The 21,909-nt window shown below is 37.7% G+C and overlaps 1 protein-coding gene across 1 annotated transcript in view; it reads right to left on the reverse strand.

The window, feature by feature from the left end:
- Window positions 1–21,909, reverse strand: part of CPED1 (cadherin like and PC-esterase domain containing 1) — a 338,587-nt gene that overhangs the window by 246,801 nt on the left and 69,877 nt on the right. Inside the window, exon 4 of the mRNA XM_056118573.1 lies at window positions 10,813–10,888. Within this exon, the coding sequence (XP_055974548.1) occupies window positions 10,813–10,888 (76 nt within the window). The remainder of the gene's footprint in view (window positions 1–10,812; window positions 10,889–21,909) is intronic.

A 21,909-nucleotide genomic window follows, 5' to 3' on the forward strand; every position in this document is an offset into this window, starting at 1 on the left:
GAGAACTTCCTGAGTGCAGAGCCACGAGTAACTCCTGAACATTGCCGGGTGTGACCCAAAAAAAAACAAAAACAAAAAAAACAAAAAGAAAGAAAAATAATACTCTGGATTCAGGGAGTCTCAATCTTAGTGGCTCAGAAAAACATGTGATTTCGTTGCAATGAAAGCTTTTACTTCATTTGAAGGAAAAGGAAAAGATGGATAAAGCAAGTGCCTATCAGAGCAAACCAGGGATTCTTCACTTGGAAGACACTCCTGAGCAACCTTAGTTTATATTTTCAAGATGAATCACACGCACAGAATGTTCCTACCAATGGTGTCTAAGATAGTAAATCCAGGATGCTTATTTTCTTCTTTATATTACCTTACTTTTTAAAAAAATGTTTAATTTGGGAGGAATTTGCTTTCATCTTTGTACTTAACTTTCCTTACACCTAAGGTTGAATCAACAGATTAAGCTCCATCCATTTCCTATTGTCTTTTTTTGGGGGGGAGGGGAGCGATAGCACAGTGGGTAGGGTGTTTGCCTTGCACGTGGCCTACCTGGGTTTGATTCCTCCATCTCTCAGAGAGCCCGGAGCTCAGCAAACTACTGAGAGTATCCCGCCTGCATGACAGACCCTGGCAAGCTACCTGTGGCATATTTAATGTGCCAAAAACAGTAACAACAAGTCTCACAATGCAGATGTTACTGGTGTCTGTTCGAGCAAATCGATGAACAATGGGAGGACAGTGCTATAGTGCTTCCTATTATCTAACCCGTCTGACTAAAGATTCCTTGCTAAAACCATGCAGACATATTCTTTTACAAGAAGTATCCAAACGAACCATCAGTATGTACTGCAGCTTTCCTTTTGAAATGCGTCCTGACCAAAGTGAGAGGGGGTCTTTTCCATCTGCACACTTAACTGAACAAAATATTAAGAATGACTTTAAAAAAATAAATTAAAAAAAAAAGAATGGCTTTACTTCCATTAGCTTTAGGACACAAAGACATTTCTTCTATAGTCTTTCACCCTACTAGTGCTAGGAATATTCATTTTGTTGTTATTTTTTTCCACTCTATTTAAACACCATGGTGTACAAAGTTGCTCATGATGTGTGTTTGTTGCAGGCATTCAATGTTCCAACCCCAAGTCCACCACCACTGTCACCTTCCCTCCTCTGTTGTCACCATTTTCCCAACCACCCTTCAAACGTGCCCCCATAGCAGACCCAAAATCATTTATTTTATATTGCTTGTTATTACTAAATGAATAGTGGAATTATCAAAAAAATACTTCAGTAAAAGAAAAATTTGCTAAAATTCTTACTTTTCACCATGGGGTAATTCAGTTTTTTTTTTTTTGTCTGAGGGTTTACTAAGCTGTTGTTGCAAATTCAGTCTTCTGTGTCAATGTTTTTGTTAGTATAGCTTAGTTGGCTTCTACACTATATTCCCATGCAAGCTGGTGTGGTCCTACTGGGATGTTAGTATTATAGAGTCTGGGGATGTCCAGAAACTCCAGAAAATTTAACAGGGCAGTGAGCTTACATGGAATGTGGGTGTGGCTTCTGGAGCTTCAGGAAGTATGAAGAGTAGGAGGAGGTTGCTGACCCCAACTCCAAGAAGTTTTCAGCCAAATAAAACCTGGTGTACCTGAAATTTTCAGCAGTTTGGCATCTCCGTGGAGCTCAGTTGTGTGGCAGTAGAGTCGGGCCACTGGCATGTCAACAACTGTTAGGGTGTGAGTGTGGTTGCAGGGGGTGGGGATATTAAGTCAGGGTGGGAACTTGGTCCTCCCCACTCCTGAGGTTGCCCCACAAGTCTCAGTTGGGGACTAGTCTATCTGAGAGACTTTTGTGGCTTGTTGATCTCATTCAAGATTTAATCATAAGTCTCTGAAGCAGTCTCTCTCTGTTAGATGAGCTTACATACAGGGTGATGGTAAAATGTGGGTCTAGGATTCATCCATATAGATACATATATATGTATATCACTGTATCACTGTATCACTGTCATCCTGTTTTTCGTCGATTTACTCGAGTGGGTGCCAGTAATGTCTCTATTCCTTCCATCTCTGAGATTTTATATATATGTATATACATAAAGATATATAATATTATATTATGTGCTTTTGTAAGTACTTTAGAAGGAAATTATGAACACTTGTTTCAGGGGCCACTGACTGGTAATAGATGATAATTGCAGGACACAATATGATTTCTTCCATCTTAGCAAGTGAAAAAGACTCAGAGAGAGAAGAGCAAACTTGCGTGATTTTTCTCCAGTGTTTGTTGGGGTAGAGCAGAAAAGTTATAAAGGAGGGTATTGATGGTATTGATGGTAGCCTAAGAATTGGCATTAAAGAGAAATACAAAGGCACCAAGGAGTGTGTGAAAAAAAATACTCTCTAAGCAGCCGGGGTTTAAGAAGAAAGAAATTAGGACTAAATATGGCTGAGGCACTTGAGAGAAGTAGCCAAATGAAGAATATCAAATGTGTCATCTGAGCTTCCAGGCTCGGTGCCATTGAAGGAGGGAAAACAACAGAAAGACTGATTATGAAGTGGTGAATTCCTTCGAGCTTTCAAAGAGGCAATAGTTCTGCACAATGTGAGTGACTGAGCAAGGCTACAGAAACAGGAGGTTAAAGTTGACTGGAAGTGAAGGTCAGGAGTTCACTGAGATCAAAAAGTTATGGGGATAGCATGAGGAAAGGATCTTTTTTATGTAAGATGATATGGAAACTGACAAAAGCAGTGGCAGATTTAACATTGAGAGGAGGAAGTTTACTAAGGTGATAATTTTCTTACTGTATATGCAGAATAATCAAGGCGTTGACAGATGAGAGTAAGGACTGACAGGGGAGAGATAGTACCATGGGAAGGGTACTTGCCAGGCACATAGCTGATACCCACCACCTCATGTGGTCCCAGGGCCCACCAGTAGTGGTTCTCTGAGCCCACCAAGCATGATCCCAAGCCAGTAGCCCTGTGCACAGTCAAGTATGGCCCAACATTTGACAGTCCCTCCTAACTCCAGAGAGTAAAGTTTCTACAGAAAATTCAGATTCATTATCCTCAGGGGCTGCTGTTTTCCTGAGGAAAATAGAAACTGAAGTTAACAAAAGCTCTAGGGAAAAGGTAAAATGCCTAAGAGGAAACGTAAGAGAAGTATGGGATTAATGAGGATGGAAGTCAAAGGCTGAGGTGATTTGATACACTGAATCTTCCAAGTAACTATTTTTTTTAATTGCAGATAACGTTGTTTTCCATTGAAAAAACAAAATGTCTTTACAGATTGCCCCAGGCTTTATTCTTCCCTTTTAAAACTTCTTTTTGTTCTCCTTCTTCTACTGCCTTCACTACTTCTATAAATGTTGGAATCATTTTGTCTTGATACCTGCAAATTTCCTGTTTTGGATTTACATACTATTGACCCAATTCTTCAGTTTAAGATAATTTGACATTGTTGCTTTGTTGAGTGTTCTAATCGTGGTTTCAGGTTATTTTCCTTTTACTTTGGTCTCGTTAGATGCCTTTACCAGCATTTTGCAGTTCTCACTAAACAGAATATAGAGATTTTTTTGTTAGCTCTCAACCAAAATCAGTTTTGAGCCATTATGAATGATTTGGGGTATTTTTCAGGTCTCTTGCTTTCTAATTCAACATTGCTATATGGAAATATGGTCACTGTGCTCTTGTATGTTACATCCAAGATAAATCCATTTGTTAGTTATTGGATTTTTTCTTTCTGTTTTCTGTTTTTAGTATTCCTTGAGTTTGGAGTTTCATTTGTTTTTGGTTGTTGGGCTGTACTCCGTGACATTCAGGGCTCACTCCTGGCTCTGTGCTTAGGGATCACATTCAAGTAACTAAGTTTCGTAAGAGTGGGAAATTTAGAACTTTTCAGTTTCTAATGTTGTTGAGATGTATCTGGATTAGGCCAAATGGTGCTGTCCTATGCTTTTCTGGTTACCACTGTTTTCTTTGGGCAGCCAAACGCCCCCTGTTAAAGAATCTATAAATTTGATGACAAGGCAAGACTGAAAATGTGTGATTATCTGGTCTTTCCTGCTTATGAAATTGTTGAGCCACATACCAGATCCCCATAAACATTTAGTTATGTGACTTATTAGTGAGAGCATCAATGATCTAGCGATCTGCATCTTGTTGCCTCTGCACATGTGGCTGTGAGCCTAATATCCTTGCTTGGTTCTTGAAAGGGTAGGAAGGAAGATCGCTCTACCTACAGTCTCAGTAATAAACTAGAAAGTCAACTTCTTGGAAGAAGACAATATTGACTTTGGCTAGGTAGGTTGTGGCATAGAAGGCAAAAAGTCAATGTATCTGGTAAGTGTTAGGAGTTATACGACTTGCAGTTGAACTGAATAGAATTTGAATGCACTTACAGAAATTCTACCAATTAGAAATTCATTGGGTTTGCAAGCTTCTTTTATAAAAATGCAAATACATCTAAGAGGCTTATAACTGGGGAGAGGGTATAATTTAGTCTGAATTAGTTCCATCAGCTTATTTTCTGCTATCACCTAGCTGAAGTCAGTCACATTAAGGATATGTGGAGTTTTACTGGGGGGAAGGATGTTTTGCATCAGGGATTTAATCTTGTGTCGGCCCTGAGGTGAAAGTCTTTGGAAAGAGAGACTCCCAAAGCGTACACAATACCTAGTGAGGAAGTCTGCCTTTGAGAGCACTAATATCAAGCTTTCTCCCTTGCTGGACTGTGTTCCATTACTTTGTGGAGATAAATGTTCCCGTTTTCTTTAGTACTGGGATAGTTCCTCTTTCCTGCATTCTCCTTTGATTCTTCCAACTAACAGTAGAGGAGGAAGAAATATAAAAGTAAAAATAAAATTCGTCAACAGCATTTATGTTAAGAGTTTCCGTGTTTATTTTTGTACGAGCTCAGCTACCCAATTTGCTAATATTTCACTGATAAGTAATAAACAGGAAGTTTTGGATTTGAAGGTTTTAAAAACAATCATCAGCAATGTGTGATAAATAATTTTTATTGGTTAGTGCTTTAAAATAATTTTAGTGATACTACTAAAATATGTTTTGTATTTAGTAGCAATATCCATATTTAAGGCATAGATAATACATAAGGTATTATCTTTCCATTGCTTTCTCTGCTGATATATTCAATGTTACTGAATAAATGAGGACCTAGGTGCTAAAGTCTTCAAAATTCTACCCTTGAGTACAAAATCTGGCTATATTCAAACTTCACGTGTATGTCAGTGCTGAGAGCTGAGATAAAATTACTGGAAAGAATGAGTAATAGCCAGAAAATTGGCACAGTCCTCACCAGGACTTTTTGGATGGTGAAGCTGCATTTAAAAAGAACAAAAACAACTCACCACCCAAGTAAAACAGTTCTCTGATATTAATTTTTATACTTTTATGTCAAATAGGGGAAAGAAATCCTTTCTATTTTTTTAAAGTTAATCAAAAGCAAAAATAAACATTTATCATCAATAAGTCTGAGCCAACTACAAATGATTAAAAAAAAACATTTTTAAGGCAAAACACAAACAGCAAGATAAAAATAGAGATTTGTGCTCGCCAATAAAAATTCCATGGATTTGTGCCTTCTCGCGTGAGTCACCAAACGAGTGGTAGGTGCACTCTGATTGACTCTGGGGTGGAACAGACGGTGTTGGTCCAACACACTGTCTGCAAACTCTCCCTTCCATCTGGCCCTTGGAGCTGTTGTGTCCCACCATAAGATCCCAGGCCCTTCACAGTCCTGGTAAGATTATCCCTCTTCTTTTGTATTCCTACCTCTCTCTACTGCTCAAAATACAGCCTGGGCCAGCAAGTGTGAATGGGAAAATATTTGAAGCAAACATGTAATCTCAGTGTCACTGATCATTGCTGAATGCCATATTTTTTTAGAGATAAGAAAACTGAAGTACAGCTGGACCTTAGAAGTTGTCAGATACTCTCCTCCAATAGCTGGGAGATGCTTGCCCATGTATTTCTTCTCATTTTGCACATAAATACTGGCAATCCTTATTCTGAACTATCTTTTCAATGGATACACACACACACACACACACACACATATGTATATATGTGCACGTATATAGTGAATAGCCTTGAAAAATAGAATGGAATGTTGTTTCACTCTTGAGCAAAAAAAAAAAAAAAAGGCTTTGTCCAGTATAACAAAAATCAAGTCACTATTCAAGGCAAAAGACAGGTATTATCTGCCCATTCTAAACCATTCAAACTCCTTTAGATTTGAGTTCTTCTAAGTAAACAAGTGTCACCTTAGCTGTCTTCCCATAGCCTTGTGAGAACTGGGATTCAGGAACTGTTATAAACACTAAAGTCGTTTGTTTCTCAAGAAGAGATCCAAGGTATCATTTGCCAGCATCTGCAAAGATTCATTTGCAAGCTTAGATGAGGAGTAAATTCTCAGACCTTCTACAATTTTGCATAAAAGCAAAAGAAAGAAGTCATACAGAAAAAAAGTCAATCATATAAAAAGAGAATGTTAAGTATTCAAATCTTGTTCTTTTGAGTTATTAAGTCTGAGATAATCTAGTACTATTTTTTAAATATAAAAATAAAATTTAAATAAATGGGGCTAGAGCGATTGCACAGCAGTAGGGCGTTTGTCTTGCACTCAGCCAACATGGCCGACCCGAGTTCGATTCCTCCACCCCTCTCGGAGAGCCCGGCAAGCTACCGAGAGTATCTCGCCCGCACGGCAGAGCCTGGCAAGCTCCCCGTGACGTATTCGATATGCCAGGCACAGTAACAACAAAGTCTCCAATTGAGACGTTACTGGGCCCGCTCTAGCAAATCGATGATCAACGGGAGGGCCTTTACTTTTACTTTACTATTTTTTAAATGCTTCATATAAAGAATTTTATGCTTTATTCTTCAAATCAAATAATACAAGCACATACTTACAGAAACTACTTTAAAAGTAATTAAATCAGGTTGGCATGAGGAGAGAGGGTGCCCAGAACATTGCAGCTTTGGGTGCGTGCTGTGTGCAACCAGTGCTGGGGCAGATGTAGGGAGAAAGGGATCTCATTCATTGCTGGGGGAAATGCCAAATGGTTCAGCCATATTGTCCAATAACATGAATAGTCCTCAAAAAACTAGAAATTGAGCTCCATTTGACCCAGCAACCCACTTCTAGGAATACACCATGGGGGTCCAAAAACACATAACAGAAACATCATCTGCACCTTTACGTTCATTGCAGCACTATTCACCATAGCCAGAATCTGGAAACAATTTGAGTGCCCAAAAACAGATGACTGGATAAAGAAACTATGGTACATCTACAAAATGGAATACTACACAGCTGTTAGGAAAAAATGAGGTCATAAATGTTGCCTATAAATGGATAGATTTGGAGAGCATCATGTTGAGTGAAATAAGTCAGAAGAAGAGAGACAGATATAGAATTACTGCATTTATTCTGGTAGCACTGTCTGCACTGTCCTGTTGTTCATCGATTTGCTCAAGTGGGCACCAGTAATGTCTCCATTGTGAAATTTGTTCTTACTGTTTTTGGCATATTGAATATGCCACGGTAACTTGCCAGGTTCTGTCATGTGGGCTGGATACTCTTGGTAGCTTGCCAGGCTCTCAGAGAAGGACAGAGGAACCAAACCTGGGTGGGCATGTGCAAGGCAAATGCCCTACCCACTATGCTATCAAATAAACAGTATGAAACTAATAAATAAATAAATAGTACCGCACTGTAGCATTTTCCTCCCAATGTTCATCAATTTGCTCGAGTGGGCACCAGTAATGTCTCACAACAAACTGTGAGACTTGTTACTGTGTTTGGCATATCGAATACGTCACGGGGGGCTTGCCAGGTTTTGCCATGAGGGTGAGATATTCTCAGTAGCTTGCCAGAGTTGTAGGGGGTGGAGGAATCGAACTCGGGTTGGCCACGTGCAAGGCAAACACCTTACCTGCTGAGGTATCGCAAAAAGAGTCTTATATCCTCACTGATAAGTTAAAAGGCAAAAATCAAATACAACAAACAACCCTAAAGCTTAGCCACAAAGCTAACAGGTTGCAGAGCCAAATCACTGAATTTAAAATTTGTCTTTTGGAGCTAGAGAGACAGTGCAGGGGTAAGTTCCTTGCCTTGCATATGGCTGGCTCTGGTTTAATCACCAGCATGACCTATGGTCCCCTAATCACTGCCAACAGTGATCCCTGAGCACAAAGCCAGAAGTAAATCCTGAGCATCACTGTGATGAGACCAAAAGACATAAATAGTGTTTTTCTTTCCTATCAATTAAAGAGTTTTCAAAAATGGTATGGATCATTTTTTTAATTAAAATGGCTAGCTTGTATATCATTATGTTCAATTCTAGCTCTTTAAGTAGTATTTTGGTTCTGACATTTGCTATCTAAACTATATTTAGTATTCACAACAAATAAGGACTTTCAATGTTTTGAATACTAAGTTCATATTATCTACTATGTATTCATAGCAAAAGCCTATAGCAAAAGCCATTGTTTATAAAGCTTAAACCAGAAAAGAATGTGGAGATATTTTCTTTTAAAGCTATACATCTATAAAAAAGATTATGTTCAGCATGAGAAAGATAACATGACAGGAAAAGTAATTCCATTTAAAAAGCTATGTATTTGGTAAAACTATCTTGTTAGTCACAGAAATAAATAGAGTTACCACAATCGATACATGAGGAAAAGACTACATATGCTGCAATACATAGCAGTTCCTGAAAATAAAATGTTTTCACCAGTGAAGACAGAAACTAAAAATTTAATTTTACAGAACCAAGTAAAATAAACTTAAATTAGAAGGGAGGTAGGTTTCAAACTTGTAATGCATTTCTGTAGTACAAAAGAGATTTTATTCCTCTGATTCTAATCTGCTAACCCAATATTAAAGAAACTTAATGTTCTGACTCAACCATGTTTTAATGTAAATAGCAACAAATAAAAACACACTTAAATATTAGTTGGCTTGGGTCAGAGTGATTTGTACAGATGGTAGGGAGCTTGCCTTGCACACGACTAATCCAGGTTTGATCCCTAGCATCCCTCCCAAGCCTCACCAAGAATAATTACTGAGCATCACCATGTGTGACCCCAAAATCAAAATTAAAAAATAGACTCCAGTAGTTTCTTGGAGGAGTTCGGTTGGGAAGGAGGTTATACCTTAGTTGCAGAGCTTGAGGCCCCGTGCTTAATCACTGGCACTGCAAAACAAATAACTAAATATCTCAAAGTAGCTTCCTAACCATCCCTTCCCTCAGCCCTATTAACCAAAAATAAAAATAATAAAGCATAATTTATTCAAAATGCATACATTTTCAAAAAAATTCCTTAAAACATTTCTAGATATTTAATGGAACCACTAGTTTACTGCCTATCAAAAAATATTTATTGTTTTTTATATAAAATTTGCTCGAGCGGGCCCAGTAACATCTCCATTGGAGACTTCGTTGTTACTGTGTCTGGCATATGGAATACGTCACGGGAGCTTGCCAGGCCCTGCTGTGCGGGCCAGATACTCTCGGTAGCTTGCCGGACTCTCTGAGAGGGGTGGAGTATGTCAATTGTAATTTACAAAATCAAATTCAGATCGTGGCATTCTTTACACTAGTCATGTGAATCAGTAACTACAGAAGCTAAATTAATGCAGCTAATATTTTTTTAAATAACTATCTTCAATTGAAAGTTAAACTGCTTCTTCACTTTGGTTTTATTTTAATACTTAGTAAATGATGGTAAAAGACTGTAGTCTTTCTAATATAGCATGCTGCTATAGTTTATATTAAATGAGGGAGTAAAATCCCATGGAAAAGCTGATGGGTTAAGATAGCCAGTTTTCTAATTCCATTAGAAAAACATTTTTTAATAATTTAAACTTATCCAGATCTAAGTCTTGATTATAACATGTAGTGGAATATTTTTCCACTATGAATATTTATAAATATTAAAGATATTAAATATAAATGGATTTAAAAAAACTGAGGAATCCTTTCACTGATTGGTTTAATGTAAGCTATAATTTTTATTCCCAAGAACTGATTTTTTCCCCTACTCTCTGAATAAAAGGGGAAACTGGAGATGGTAGTTTCTGACCCAAATTTTTAACATTGTCAAGACGTGGAATTTACTCCTTCAATAACTTTCTTTTTTAACTTAAAGAGAGGCTGACAGTATATTAGGAAGAAGAAATACATGATAGAATCAGAATGGCTTAATAATGAACAGATAGATATTTTTAAGTGAAGGTTTTATATAGCACTGTAATACTGTCCTCCCATTGTTCATCGATTTGCTCGAGCAGACCCAGTAACGTCTTCATTGTGAGACTTGTTGTTACTGTGTCTGGCATATCGAATATGTCATGGGTAGCTTGTCAGGCTTTGCCTTGTGGCGAGATACTCGTGGGAGCTTGCTGAACTCTCCAAGAGGGGCAGAGGAATTCAACCTGTGTTGGCCAGGTCGGCGGTGAGCAAGGCAAACGCCCTACCCACTGTGCTATCTCCAGCTCAGGTTTTTTATAAACATTATTTATACAAATTTTAAATGAAGTGGCATTATTTTAAAGATAAACACAAAAAAATAAATACTTAAAAACTTAGAAGGCAAAATTAAAAGAAGGAAAACTAATACCATATAAATATTCTTTATTAACAAAGCATTACCACTGACAAAGCCTTGTGGATTCTAGGTAGGTCTGTAATAGATTGGAATCCATAGACATAGGATCTAAAGAATGCTAATCTAAGATATTATTAGGAAGCCTTTAAATTTATGCATAAAGAAGCAAATGGAAGATTACCGGGAAATCTTCTAATTACTTGACATAATCCTTCCTTTCTGCAAAGCTGGTGCTGTATTTCTGGCAATATGTTTACCTGCAAAGAATTATAAAAAAAAAAAAGCCTATGAAGTTAAGCATTCACAAATAGTAAGAGAAAGAAAACACAATGGAGGTAATAGTGTCTATGTCATCTATACCCTACCTTGAACTCTCTGCTAATCACCATTCCAATTCAAAATAATAAAGCAAGTGGCTTATTTGATAATGTAAAAAAATAGTGCTCTTATACATTTTTCAAACTATTTAGGAACACTATCTTTATACATTTTTGTCATAATATTTGCTGGAAATATAAAGAATTTGTTTTATGGCAAATAGAGTTACACAAATGACTTGATGGTGGTAAATTTTTCTCTGACCAAAATGTACTAAATATACCTCAACATCAACAAAATTTCAACATCCCAAAGTTCCCCAGCAATTGACCCACAGACAGTGGTAAATCTGTGGTAGATATGTTTTGTAACTTTATATCTAGTCTCTAGCTCAAACTGAAGGGCTCTGTTCAATCCTAAAGATTAAGCCATGCATCACAAAACTCTATTTTGATAAAAATTTAGAAAGTTTCATAAATGTTATTGTAATCTCAAATATATATATTTTAACTTATAAAGCTGATAAGAGATACCAACAAATTTACCTCTCTCCTCTTTTGAATTTACAGATTCATTACCTAGCTATTATTAACTAAACCTACTCAAAAAATATCAAATGTTGATAAAGTCCATTTGGAAGCAATTAAGGTAAATTAGCTTGATGATTCAGATTTTGAAAAATTAGTGACTATTTTCAGATAAATTCATTCTACACTTGCAAAATATTGTATGTTCTCCACTTTGCCTTGATAGAACCAAAAGGGTCTGAGGGCCACCTGAAGAAAAGAGAGGAGAGGGGAAATAAAGATGGCGGCCCCTGTTCTGGCACTTCACCACATGGAAGGAACCCTTAAGCAAGGAAATTCATTTCTCTCTTTTCCATTTCCCCAAGTCCTTATTCTCAAATTTTCAGTCCTGCTTTAAGATTTTTATCCGTTTTATTATTCCATCATAAAGTTTTTAATGATTCATTTGATGTGCTTTGAAACAAGGCATTCAGGAAACATTCTCCAACCCTTACAATTCTGTTAACTCATACAGTAAACTGTAAACATCAGTCCAGGTTATTTAAAATCATGCTAGAGTTTCAGAAGAACCCTTTCTGTGATTCTGGAGAAAATGATTTTTACTTAAAAGTCTATTTTGGAAGTCTACACAGATTTTTGTGGGAGGATTATATAGCTGAATTTATGGTTTGATTTTGATGTGAATAAACAATTTTTAACTTACAAGGTAATCAATTCTTTTATTACATTTGCCTTTACTAAAAATTTGTACTGTTTGTGCCTTTTTTACGAGTCAGTTTCATTTTATATAATTTTTTTGCATTGTTTAAATTTTGCTTCTGATTTTTTTTGTTTATTTTATGTTTTTGCCTTATCCTACCTACTGTGGGGCCGGAGCAATAGCATAGCAGGTAGGGTGTTTGCCTTGCACGTGGCCGAACTGGGTTTGATTCCTCTGCCACTCTCAGAGAGCCCGACAAGCTACCGAGAGTATCTCGCCCACAGAGCAAAGCCAGGCAAGCTACCCGTGACATATTTGATATGCCAAAGACAGTAACAACAATTCTCACAATTTGTTGTGAGATGTTACTGGTGCTGCTTGAGCAAATCAATGAACACTGGAAGGACAGTGCTACAGTGCTACACAGATCTCAAAATCTGAGTGAGTTGCCCTCTAATTGTTTTGGGAATTAGGAAAGGCTGTAGAAATGATGTCCCTTCTATTTTAAATTTATCTACATTTCTTAACTTCAAAAGTGATAAAGCACTTCTTCCTCCCCTAGGTCAGTTAGTGCTCGAACGTGGGATTGGGGTTTCTCCACCTACGTGCCCCAGGCACCTATAGGACCCTGGGATGCTCACCATCCCTGAGCCTCTTCCTGTTCATCCCCAATGCTGTGCCAGGTTTTCTTCCTCTCCCAGGTTATACCCCCCACACTGGGTACCTGTAGGGGCGTGGCCCCTTCTGACGTGGACGTGGTCCGTGTAGAAGTGGGCATGGCCTAATTTTGGGCCCCCAGCAATCTCGTGGAACATCTCAATCTCCATACCTCCACACCAACATGAAGAAAATATGCAAATCCCCAGCACAAGGGGAGGATGATGAAGAGAGTACAGACACTTCAGTAGGTGCTACTCACCTAAAGGAACTTCTCTGAGAAAGAATTCAGATAGGAAGTAATGAAGATGTTCAATGAACTCAATGAAAAAGTAAGAGAGATATCCAGTAAATTAAAGGATAACATGAAAGAAGCAACCAAGAAGTTATGGGAAGAAATGAGAGCAGAAATTGGAAAGCTACACACAAAAATGTCACAAATAAAAGATTCAGTAGATGAAATAAAAAACTCAGTCTGTGCCCTCAACAGTAGAATGGCCACAGCTGAAGACAGAATCAGTGAGTTGGAAGATCAGCTGCACGAAGCCTACAGGCAACAACAAACAACAAGCAAGAGACCTCAAAATAGCTCGAGAGTGAATCAGGGGCCTAGGAGATGATTCCAAGAGGAACAACATTAGAATCATTGGAGTACCAGAAGGTCAGGGAAACAATCCCAATGAAAAATCCATGGTTAAACAAATCATTGCTGAAAAGTTCCCAGAGTTGGACAATGCAGCCATTCAGATTCAAGGAGCCCAAAGGGTGCCAGCTAAAAGTGATCCTAACAAAAACACTCAAAGACATATCATAGTTACAATGATGGATGCTGCGGATAGAGACACAATACTGCAAGCAGCAAGGTCAAAGAAGGAAACCACATACAAAGGAGCACCCCTTAGATTCAAAGCAGACCTATCAGAGGAAACCCTCCAAGCCTGAAAGCAATGGTGGGATAGAGTGGAAAAGCTCACTGATATGAACACTTCACCAAGAATACTCTATCCGGCTAAACTCTCACTCAAACTCAAAGGAATGGTACACTATTTTCTGAATAAACAGCAGCTCAGGAACTTCATAGACTCAAAACCAAATCTGGAAGAAGGGCTAAAGGGGCTACTATAAGACAAGACAAACTACAAGCACAACAGACCCTTACAGAGAGATGACATAAAACTGCATAACAATAATCTCTCTCAATGTCAATGGTCTAAATCCACCAATTGAGAGACAGAGAGTAGCAAAATGGATTCAGGACAGAACGCAACATTCTGATGCCTAAAAGAATCTCATCTGAACAGTCAGAGCAAACACAGACTCAAAGTTAAAGGATGGGAAAAAAAATCCTGCAAGCAAGCAACTTCCTCAAAAACTTGGGGCCATACTAGTATCCGACAACATAAATTTCAGGTTGAAAAAGATTGAATGGGACAATAAAGGCAATTTTCTATTTATTAAGAGATACATACAACAGGAAGAAATCACAGTCTTAAATGTATATGCACCTAATGAGGGAACTGCTAAATATTTTAAACAACTGCTGACTGTTCTTAAGGAGGACATTGCTAGCAATACAATAGTAGCTGGAGACTTCAACATTGCCTTATCACCTCTGGGTAGATCAACAAGAACAAAACTCAGCAAGGAAACATTGGCTTTGAAGTCAAAAATAGAAGAGAGAGGGCTTATAGAACTATACAGGGCTTTACACCCCCAAAAGAAAAAATACACATTCTTCTCCAAGCACATGGAACATTTTCCAAAATAGACTATGTTCTAGGACACAAAACATACCTCAATGGAATCAGGAAGATAGAAATAGTATCAACAATCTTTTCAGACCAAAGATGCACTGAAGATAGAAGTGAATCACACACAGACACAAAGAACCAAATCAAACACCTGGAAATTAAACAACTCAATGTTGAACAACGAGTGGGTCAGGAACGAAGTCAAAGAGAAAATCAAAAGGTACCTGGAAACAAATGAGAATGAAGTCATGAGCTACCAGAACCTATGGGATGCAGCTAAAGCCATGTTAAGGGGAAATTTATAGCTCTGCAAGCATTTCTCAGGAAGGAAGAACGGACCCACATAAACAACTTGACTTCACAGCTCAAGATCTTAGAAAAGGACCAACAAAGGGAGCCCAAACCAGGCTGAAGGAAAGAGGTCATAAAACTTTGAGCAGAAATCAATGACATGGAAACCAAAAAGCAATCTGAAAGATCAACGAAACCATGAGCTGGTTCTTTAAGAAAATAAACAGGATAAACCACTAGCAAGACTCCCAAACAGTTTCTATGAAGCCCATATCTTTCTAATACCAAAAGGAAACAAAGACACCACAAGAAAAGCAAACTACAGGCCGATATCCCTGATAAACAGGATGTGTATATTCTCAACAAAATACTAGCAAATAGAATCCAACAACTCATCAAAAAGATCATACACCATGACCAAGTGGATTTCATCCTGGGCATGCAAGGATGGTTTAGCATTAGGAAATCAATAACATAATCCATCATATCAACAAAAGAAAAGATAAAATCCATATGATCATATCAATAGATGCTGAGAAAGCATTTGACAAGATCCAGCACCCGTTTACGATGAAAACCCTCGCCAAATGGGTATAGAGGGGACTTTCCTCAATATAGTTAAAGCCATCTACCACAAGCCTACAGCAAGCATCATCCTCAATGGGGAAAAACTGAGAGCCTTCCCACTAAGATAAGGGATGAGAAAAGGATGCCGACTCACTCCACTGCTGTTCAATATAGTACTGAAAGTACTTGCAATAGCAGTTAGGCAAGAAAAAGACACAAAGGGCGTTCAAGTAGGACAGGAAGAATTCAAGCTTTCACTATTTTCAGATGATATGAAGGTAAAGGTAAAGGCCCTCCCGTTGATCGTCGATTTGCTCGAGCGGGCCCAGTAACGTCTCCATTGGAGACTTTGTTGTTACTGTGTCTGGCACATCGAACTATACTTAGAAAACCCTAAAACTTCTACCAAGAAACTCCTAGAAACAATAGACTTGTATAGTAAAGTTGCAGGCTATAAAATCAATACCCAAAAGTTCATGGCTTTCCTATACACAAATAGAGAGAAGAAAATGACATGAAAAAACAATCTCATCCAAATTGTGCCCCTGAAAATCAAGTACATAGGAATTAGCTTAACTAAGGATGGAAAAGACCTGTACACAGGAAACTACAAAACGCTACTTCAGGAACTAAAAGAGGACACGAGAAAATGGAAAGATATCCACTGCTCATGGATTGGGAGAATTAACATTGTCAAAATGTCAATACTCCCAAAAGTATTGTACAAATTCAATGTGATACTTATAATGATGCCCATGACATTCTTCAAAGAAATGGAGAAAACACTCCTGAAATTCATATGAAACAATAAGCCCCCACGAATAGCTAAAGCAATTCTTGGGAAAAAGAAACTGGGAGGAATCAACCTCCCTAACTTCAAACTCTACTACAAAGCAGTAATAATTAAAACAGCATGGTACTGGAACAAAGGCAGAGCTGTAAACCAATGGAACAGGGTTGAATATCCTGACATCTCCACCCAAGCATATGATCATATAATCTTTGATAAGGGAGGAAGAAATGTAAAGTGGAGCAAGGAAAGCCTCTTTAACAAATTGTGCTGGCAAATCTGGACAGCTACACACACACACACACACACACACACACACACACACACAATGAACTCTCTACCTAATACCATGTACAAAGGAAAGATCAAAATGGATTAAACACCTCAACATCAGACCAGAATTCATTAGGTATATTGAAGACAACGTTGGTAAAACCCATCATGACACTGAAGCTAACGGTATCTTCAAAGATGACATGCCACTGGCCAAGCAAGTGAAAACAGAGATAGACAAGTGGGACTATCTTAAACTAAGAAATTTCTGCACCTCAATAGAGACAGTGAGAAAAATACAAAGACAGTATTGACAGCACAAAATGGGAAAGGATATTTGCCCAATACCCATCTGACAAGGGGTTAATATCAAGGATATACAAAGTACTGGTTGAACTCCACAAGAAGAAAACATCCAACCCCATCAAAAAATGGGGGGACGAAATGAACAGAAGCTTTCTCAAAGAAGAAATCTGAATGGAAAAAGGCACATGAGAAAATGCCCTACATCATTAATCATCAGGGAGATGCAGACCAAAACAACAATGAGATATTATCTCACACCACAGAGTCTGGCCTGCATCCAAAAGGACAAAAGCAACCAGTGTTGGTGCGGATGTGGCGAGAAAGGGTCCCTCCTTCACTGCTGGTGGGAATGCCGACTGGTTCAGCCCTTTTGGAAAACAGTATGGTTGATTCTCAAAAAAATTAGAAATTGAGCTCCCACTTGACCCAGCAATACCACTCCTGGGAATATATCCCAGAGAGGCAAAAAAGTACAGTCGAAATGATATCTGCACTTCTATGTTCATTGCTGCACTGTTCACAATAGTCAAAATCTGGAAAAAAACCTGAGTACCCGAGAACAGATGACTGGTTAAAGAAACTTTGGTACATCTACACAATGGAGTACTATGTAGCTGTTAGATAAGATGAAGTCATGAAATTTATATACAAGTGGTATTACATGGAAAGTATCATGCTAAACAAAATTAGTTAGAAAGAGAGGACAGACATAGAAAGATTACATTCATCTGGGGAATCACTGTCACTGTCCTCCCATAAGTGATTTCTTAGATGAATGTAATTGGTTTGCTCGAGCGGGCCCAGTAACATTGTGAGACTTGTTACTGTGTTTGGCATATTAAAATAGTCATGGGTAGCATGCCAGGCTTTGCCATGTGGGCGAGATACTCTCGGTAGCTTGCCAGGCTCTTCGAGAGGGGCAGAGGAATCAAACTCAGGTCAGCCATGTTGGCTGCGTGCAAAGCAAACACCCTACCTGTTGTGCTATCGCTCCAGCCCATCTGGGGAATATACAGTAACAAAATAGGAGACTAACACACAAGAATAGCTGAGATAAGTACCAGGAGGTTCACTCCATGGCTTGGAGGCCAGCCGCACATGCTAGGGGGAAAAGGCAGTTCAGATAGAGAAGGGAGCACCAAGTAAAGAATGTTGGGAGGATCCTTCCTGAATGGGAGATGCATGCTGAAAGTAGATTATAGACAGAACATGATTGCCACCCAATGCCTCTTTTGCAAACCATAGCACCCAAAAGAAGAGAGAGAGAACAAAAGGGAATGCCCTGCCACAGAAGCCGGGTGGGATGGGGGGGGGGGGGAGGAGATGGGAGGATACTGGGGCTAGTGGTGGTGGAGAATGGGCACTGGTGGAGGGATGGGTACTCAACCATTGTATATCTGAAACCCAAGCCCCAAAATTTGTAACTTTACAATTGTACCTCATGATGTTTCACTAAATAAAATTTTTTAAAAAAGTGATAATGCTCAGACAAAAACTAAGAAATAGTTTTCATAAAAATTTTGAAGTTTTCAGTTCCACATACAGGCTAGATGAAGAAGACAGAGGACTCTGAAGGTATGGGGAAACGTAATAGATACAAGTTTGGTGGAGGGAGTTAATTCATACATAATATTTCTAATGAGATTGCAAAATTCTTCAAAATTTTCAATAAACTTGAACCATTTTCCTCCACATTCAGTTTACTGGATTATTCAATTATCATTACTTAGTTGCTATTAATTAGAAGTTTTAATACTCAACCGGCCAGGAAGAGAATCATCATCAAGTATGTAGCTTTCAACTCTACATACTGACAATGGCCCATTTAAAAACTTCATCCCAACTTTTGTGGGACTCAGAACAAGTGTACTGCTACTGCAGATGCTTTGGAGCATCCTGGTCGTGCTGACTTTCCCCTACAAACTGAGAAGAATTAGAATAGTCCAGGTAAATGGCTAGCAATCATGGAATCAATGAACAGAAAAATTTTGAATACTGCAAAGACAAAATGCAGTTTGTAGAACTTTCACACAGAAAAGAAGGTGATGTGATATAAAATGTCAGAACTGAGATGATTTTACATTAAATCTTGAGTTAGACAAACAGCTAAGGATTTAAAAAGCTTTTTTAAAAACCCAGAGTCAAGGCAAGAGAAGCAATTGTTCTCAACCTTCCGCTTCCTATTTTCCCATCCCCCACCCAATGACCTCTTCCTGTGCTTTTTCCTCCAAAACAAACCTGTGGAATTCAGAGTTACAGGAGATGACATAACTTTGTGACATGTGACACCATAAATATTATCTCCAGTGTACTCTGGACTGAGCACCAAAATAAGTAGTTGTCCCAAATACCTGAATATAAAGAAATAAACAAGTTTGAGGATTCTGGGTCATACAAGGATGGTCTACATGGTTTAACCTTTTAATGGTTAGGTTTAATGATCTGTTCTATATTCGACTTTGTTTTCTTATTTTTATGGACATCATAAAATATATAAGATTTGTATCATTACCAAGTGGAACATCAAAGTAGTTTTCTAACTTGGATTAACTGGCTTTAATGTGATGCACTTCTCCAGCTTTTCTGTGGTAATAATTATTTTTAATAGGTTTTCGGGTGGAAGTTTTAGACTCATAACAAATTGAGCAGATACTCCCACCTACCCACTGCTTCCCCCACCAGGGCTATAATGTTATATTTGAGTCTGCATCAACACATTGTAATCACCTAAATAATATTTTAATAGATAATAATTTGGGGAGATTGAATGCCTTATATACATGCAGTGGGATCTATATGAATTGCTGATTTTTTGGTATAACATTTTTAATATTTTTGAAAGAATTAGAATGCATTTAGAAAATGGTAATGACATTAAGCCCTAGGATATTTGAGAGATCAAACTGGAAGAAGAGAAATACATATTTCAAAGATCCCAATCCCAAACTACTTTCTATAACCTAATCTATGTTTTACATATGATAATAAGAAAAAAAATAAAATATACTTTAATGGTAGTATTAGTAAAACTTCATAAATAATTATGAAGTTTGAAACAAAATTCACACTGGGCATGTTTTTATTTTATGCTTTTGATGATTTGCAAATCAAAAATGACACATGCTTTTCTTCATTAGATCTACACAGGTACTCATACTTTTATTTTATTTTTAATCATATATTCTCTAAAAATCTTCATCAAACTTTTTTAACAAGAAGAGCATTAATGACAAAAGCCATTCTATGCCTATCATCTTTCACATGCAACTACTATCTCATCAAAATCACCTGAGAATCATCTCATGTGATTTAATTTAATTTTAATTTTTTTAATTTTAATAAGAACCGTTTCCATAGTTCTCAGTGCTCTATATACTAAAAACAGCATCCTGCTTTTAGGGACTGCTAATCCTACAAACATGTAGAGCCAGAAATGAATCACTCTGCTATTGAAATGCTAGAACCTGGCTATTTGAGGTGAGACAGTGTCTAGTTACTAAACTTAGAGGTTAGTGGATCTTAGCATTTAGTTGAAATAGGGACCAATACAGTTTAAATTCATCTTACTCTCTTGCTGCTTAGAGGTACCTCTGGTCATTCATTTTCTATAAAAAGTTTAGTGATAATTTTCATAGCACTGTAGCCCCGTTGTTCATCAATTTGCTCGAGCGGGCACCAGTAACGTCTCACAACAAATTATGAGACTTTTTGTTATTGTTTTTGGCATACTGAATACGTCATAGGTAGCTTGCCAGGCTTTGCCATGTGGGCAAGATACTCTTGGTAGCTTGCTGGGCTCTCCGAGAGGGACAAAGGAATCAAATCCTAGTTGGCCATGTCGGTCAAGCACAAGGCAAATGCCTTACCCACTGTGCTATTGCTCCAGCCAAAGACTTCAATTATAAAGCTTTGATGTGCTTAGAAGCCTAACTGAGAAGGTATCCTTCCTTTGTTCATTGTAAGGTCCTCAGAAATCTTACAATGTCTCCCCAAAATGTGAAGCAACTTCTGTTTGAATATTTATGTTTGCATAAATGAGTCATGGTTCAGTCTTAAAGCTCCAAATTATTCATGCTCTAAAGGGACAGTTATCTTAATATGTGTCATTTAGAATTTATGTATTCTTTTAAAAACCCATTAGAATAAGATATAATTACAGGGAATAAATATCTATTTAGGAAGTTTCTCTAGTGATATGCATAAGAAAATATAATTTGAAGTTAGTGCCTGAACATGAAACATGTTTTCTTTATTTATTAGCTAGAGACTAATAACTTCTCTGAGCTTCAATCTCTCATATGTAAAGAATGGGAATAAATAAATATATAAGCATTTAGAATGGAGATGGCACATAGAAATATTATATGTATTAATTAACATTGTTAGTCTTTTCTATATCAAAATATATTTAGATCATGATAATGGGTTCCCCACAAATGCTTATATTCCTAAAAGACAGACGTTTTCAATTCTTGACAGCTTTTGTATTACAAATATCTAGGCCAAAATTCATAGGCATTAATAAATAGTCTCAGAAATAGGAAGAAAAACATCTCAGTAAATAATAAATATAAATTTGATTGATGAATGAGTGAGACTATATAGTTACTGGGCTATTCTGAAGGAAAGTCTTCCTAGGTTTTCTCATACTCTCCATCTAGATTAATGATGTGCTAATACTCTAAATACAGGATAAAAGTGACTCTGATAGCAAAATGTTTTGAGTTGGAGTGATAGTACAGCAAGGAAGGTATTTGCCTCTGCATGGCCATTCTGGGCTTAATCCCCAGCACACCACCTCGTCCCTTGAATACAACAGCAGTGATTGTTGAGTTCAGAACCAAGGGTAAGCCCTGAGAACCACCAGGTGTGGCCCCTAAAACAAAATAAACAAATAAAAGAAAAATGTTTCTCATGTTAGACTTAAATTTTTTGTTAAATACAAGAAACAGATATAGTCACTGCTATAGAAAAGTTTTTCAATTCTTTAACATTTAATTTAAAAGACTTTTGGGACCAAAGAAAGAGTATAACAGATAAAGGGCTTGCCTTTATCCTGGGTTTAATCCCCAGCATCACATATGGTGTTCCCAGCATA

The sequence above is a fragment of the Sorex fumeus genome, unplaced genomic scaffold (genome assembly GCF_029834395.1).
Source record: "Sorex fumeus unplaced genomic scaffold, SorFum_2.1 ptg000037l, whole genome shotgun sequence".
Taxonomy (NCBI): Eukaryota; Metazoa; Chordata; class Mammalia; order Eulipotyphla; family Soricidae; genus Sorex; species Sorex fumeus.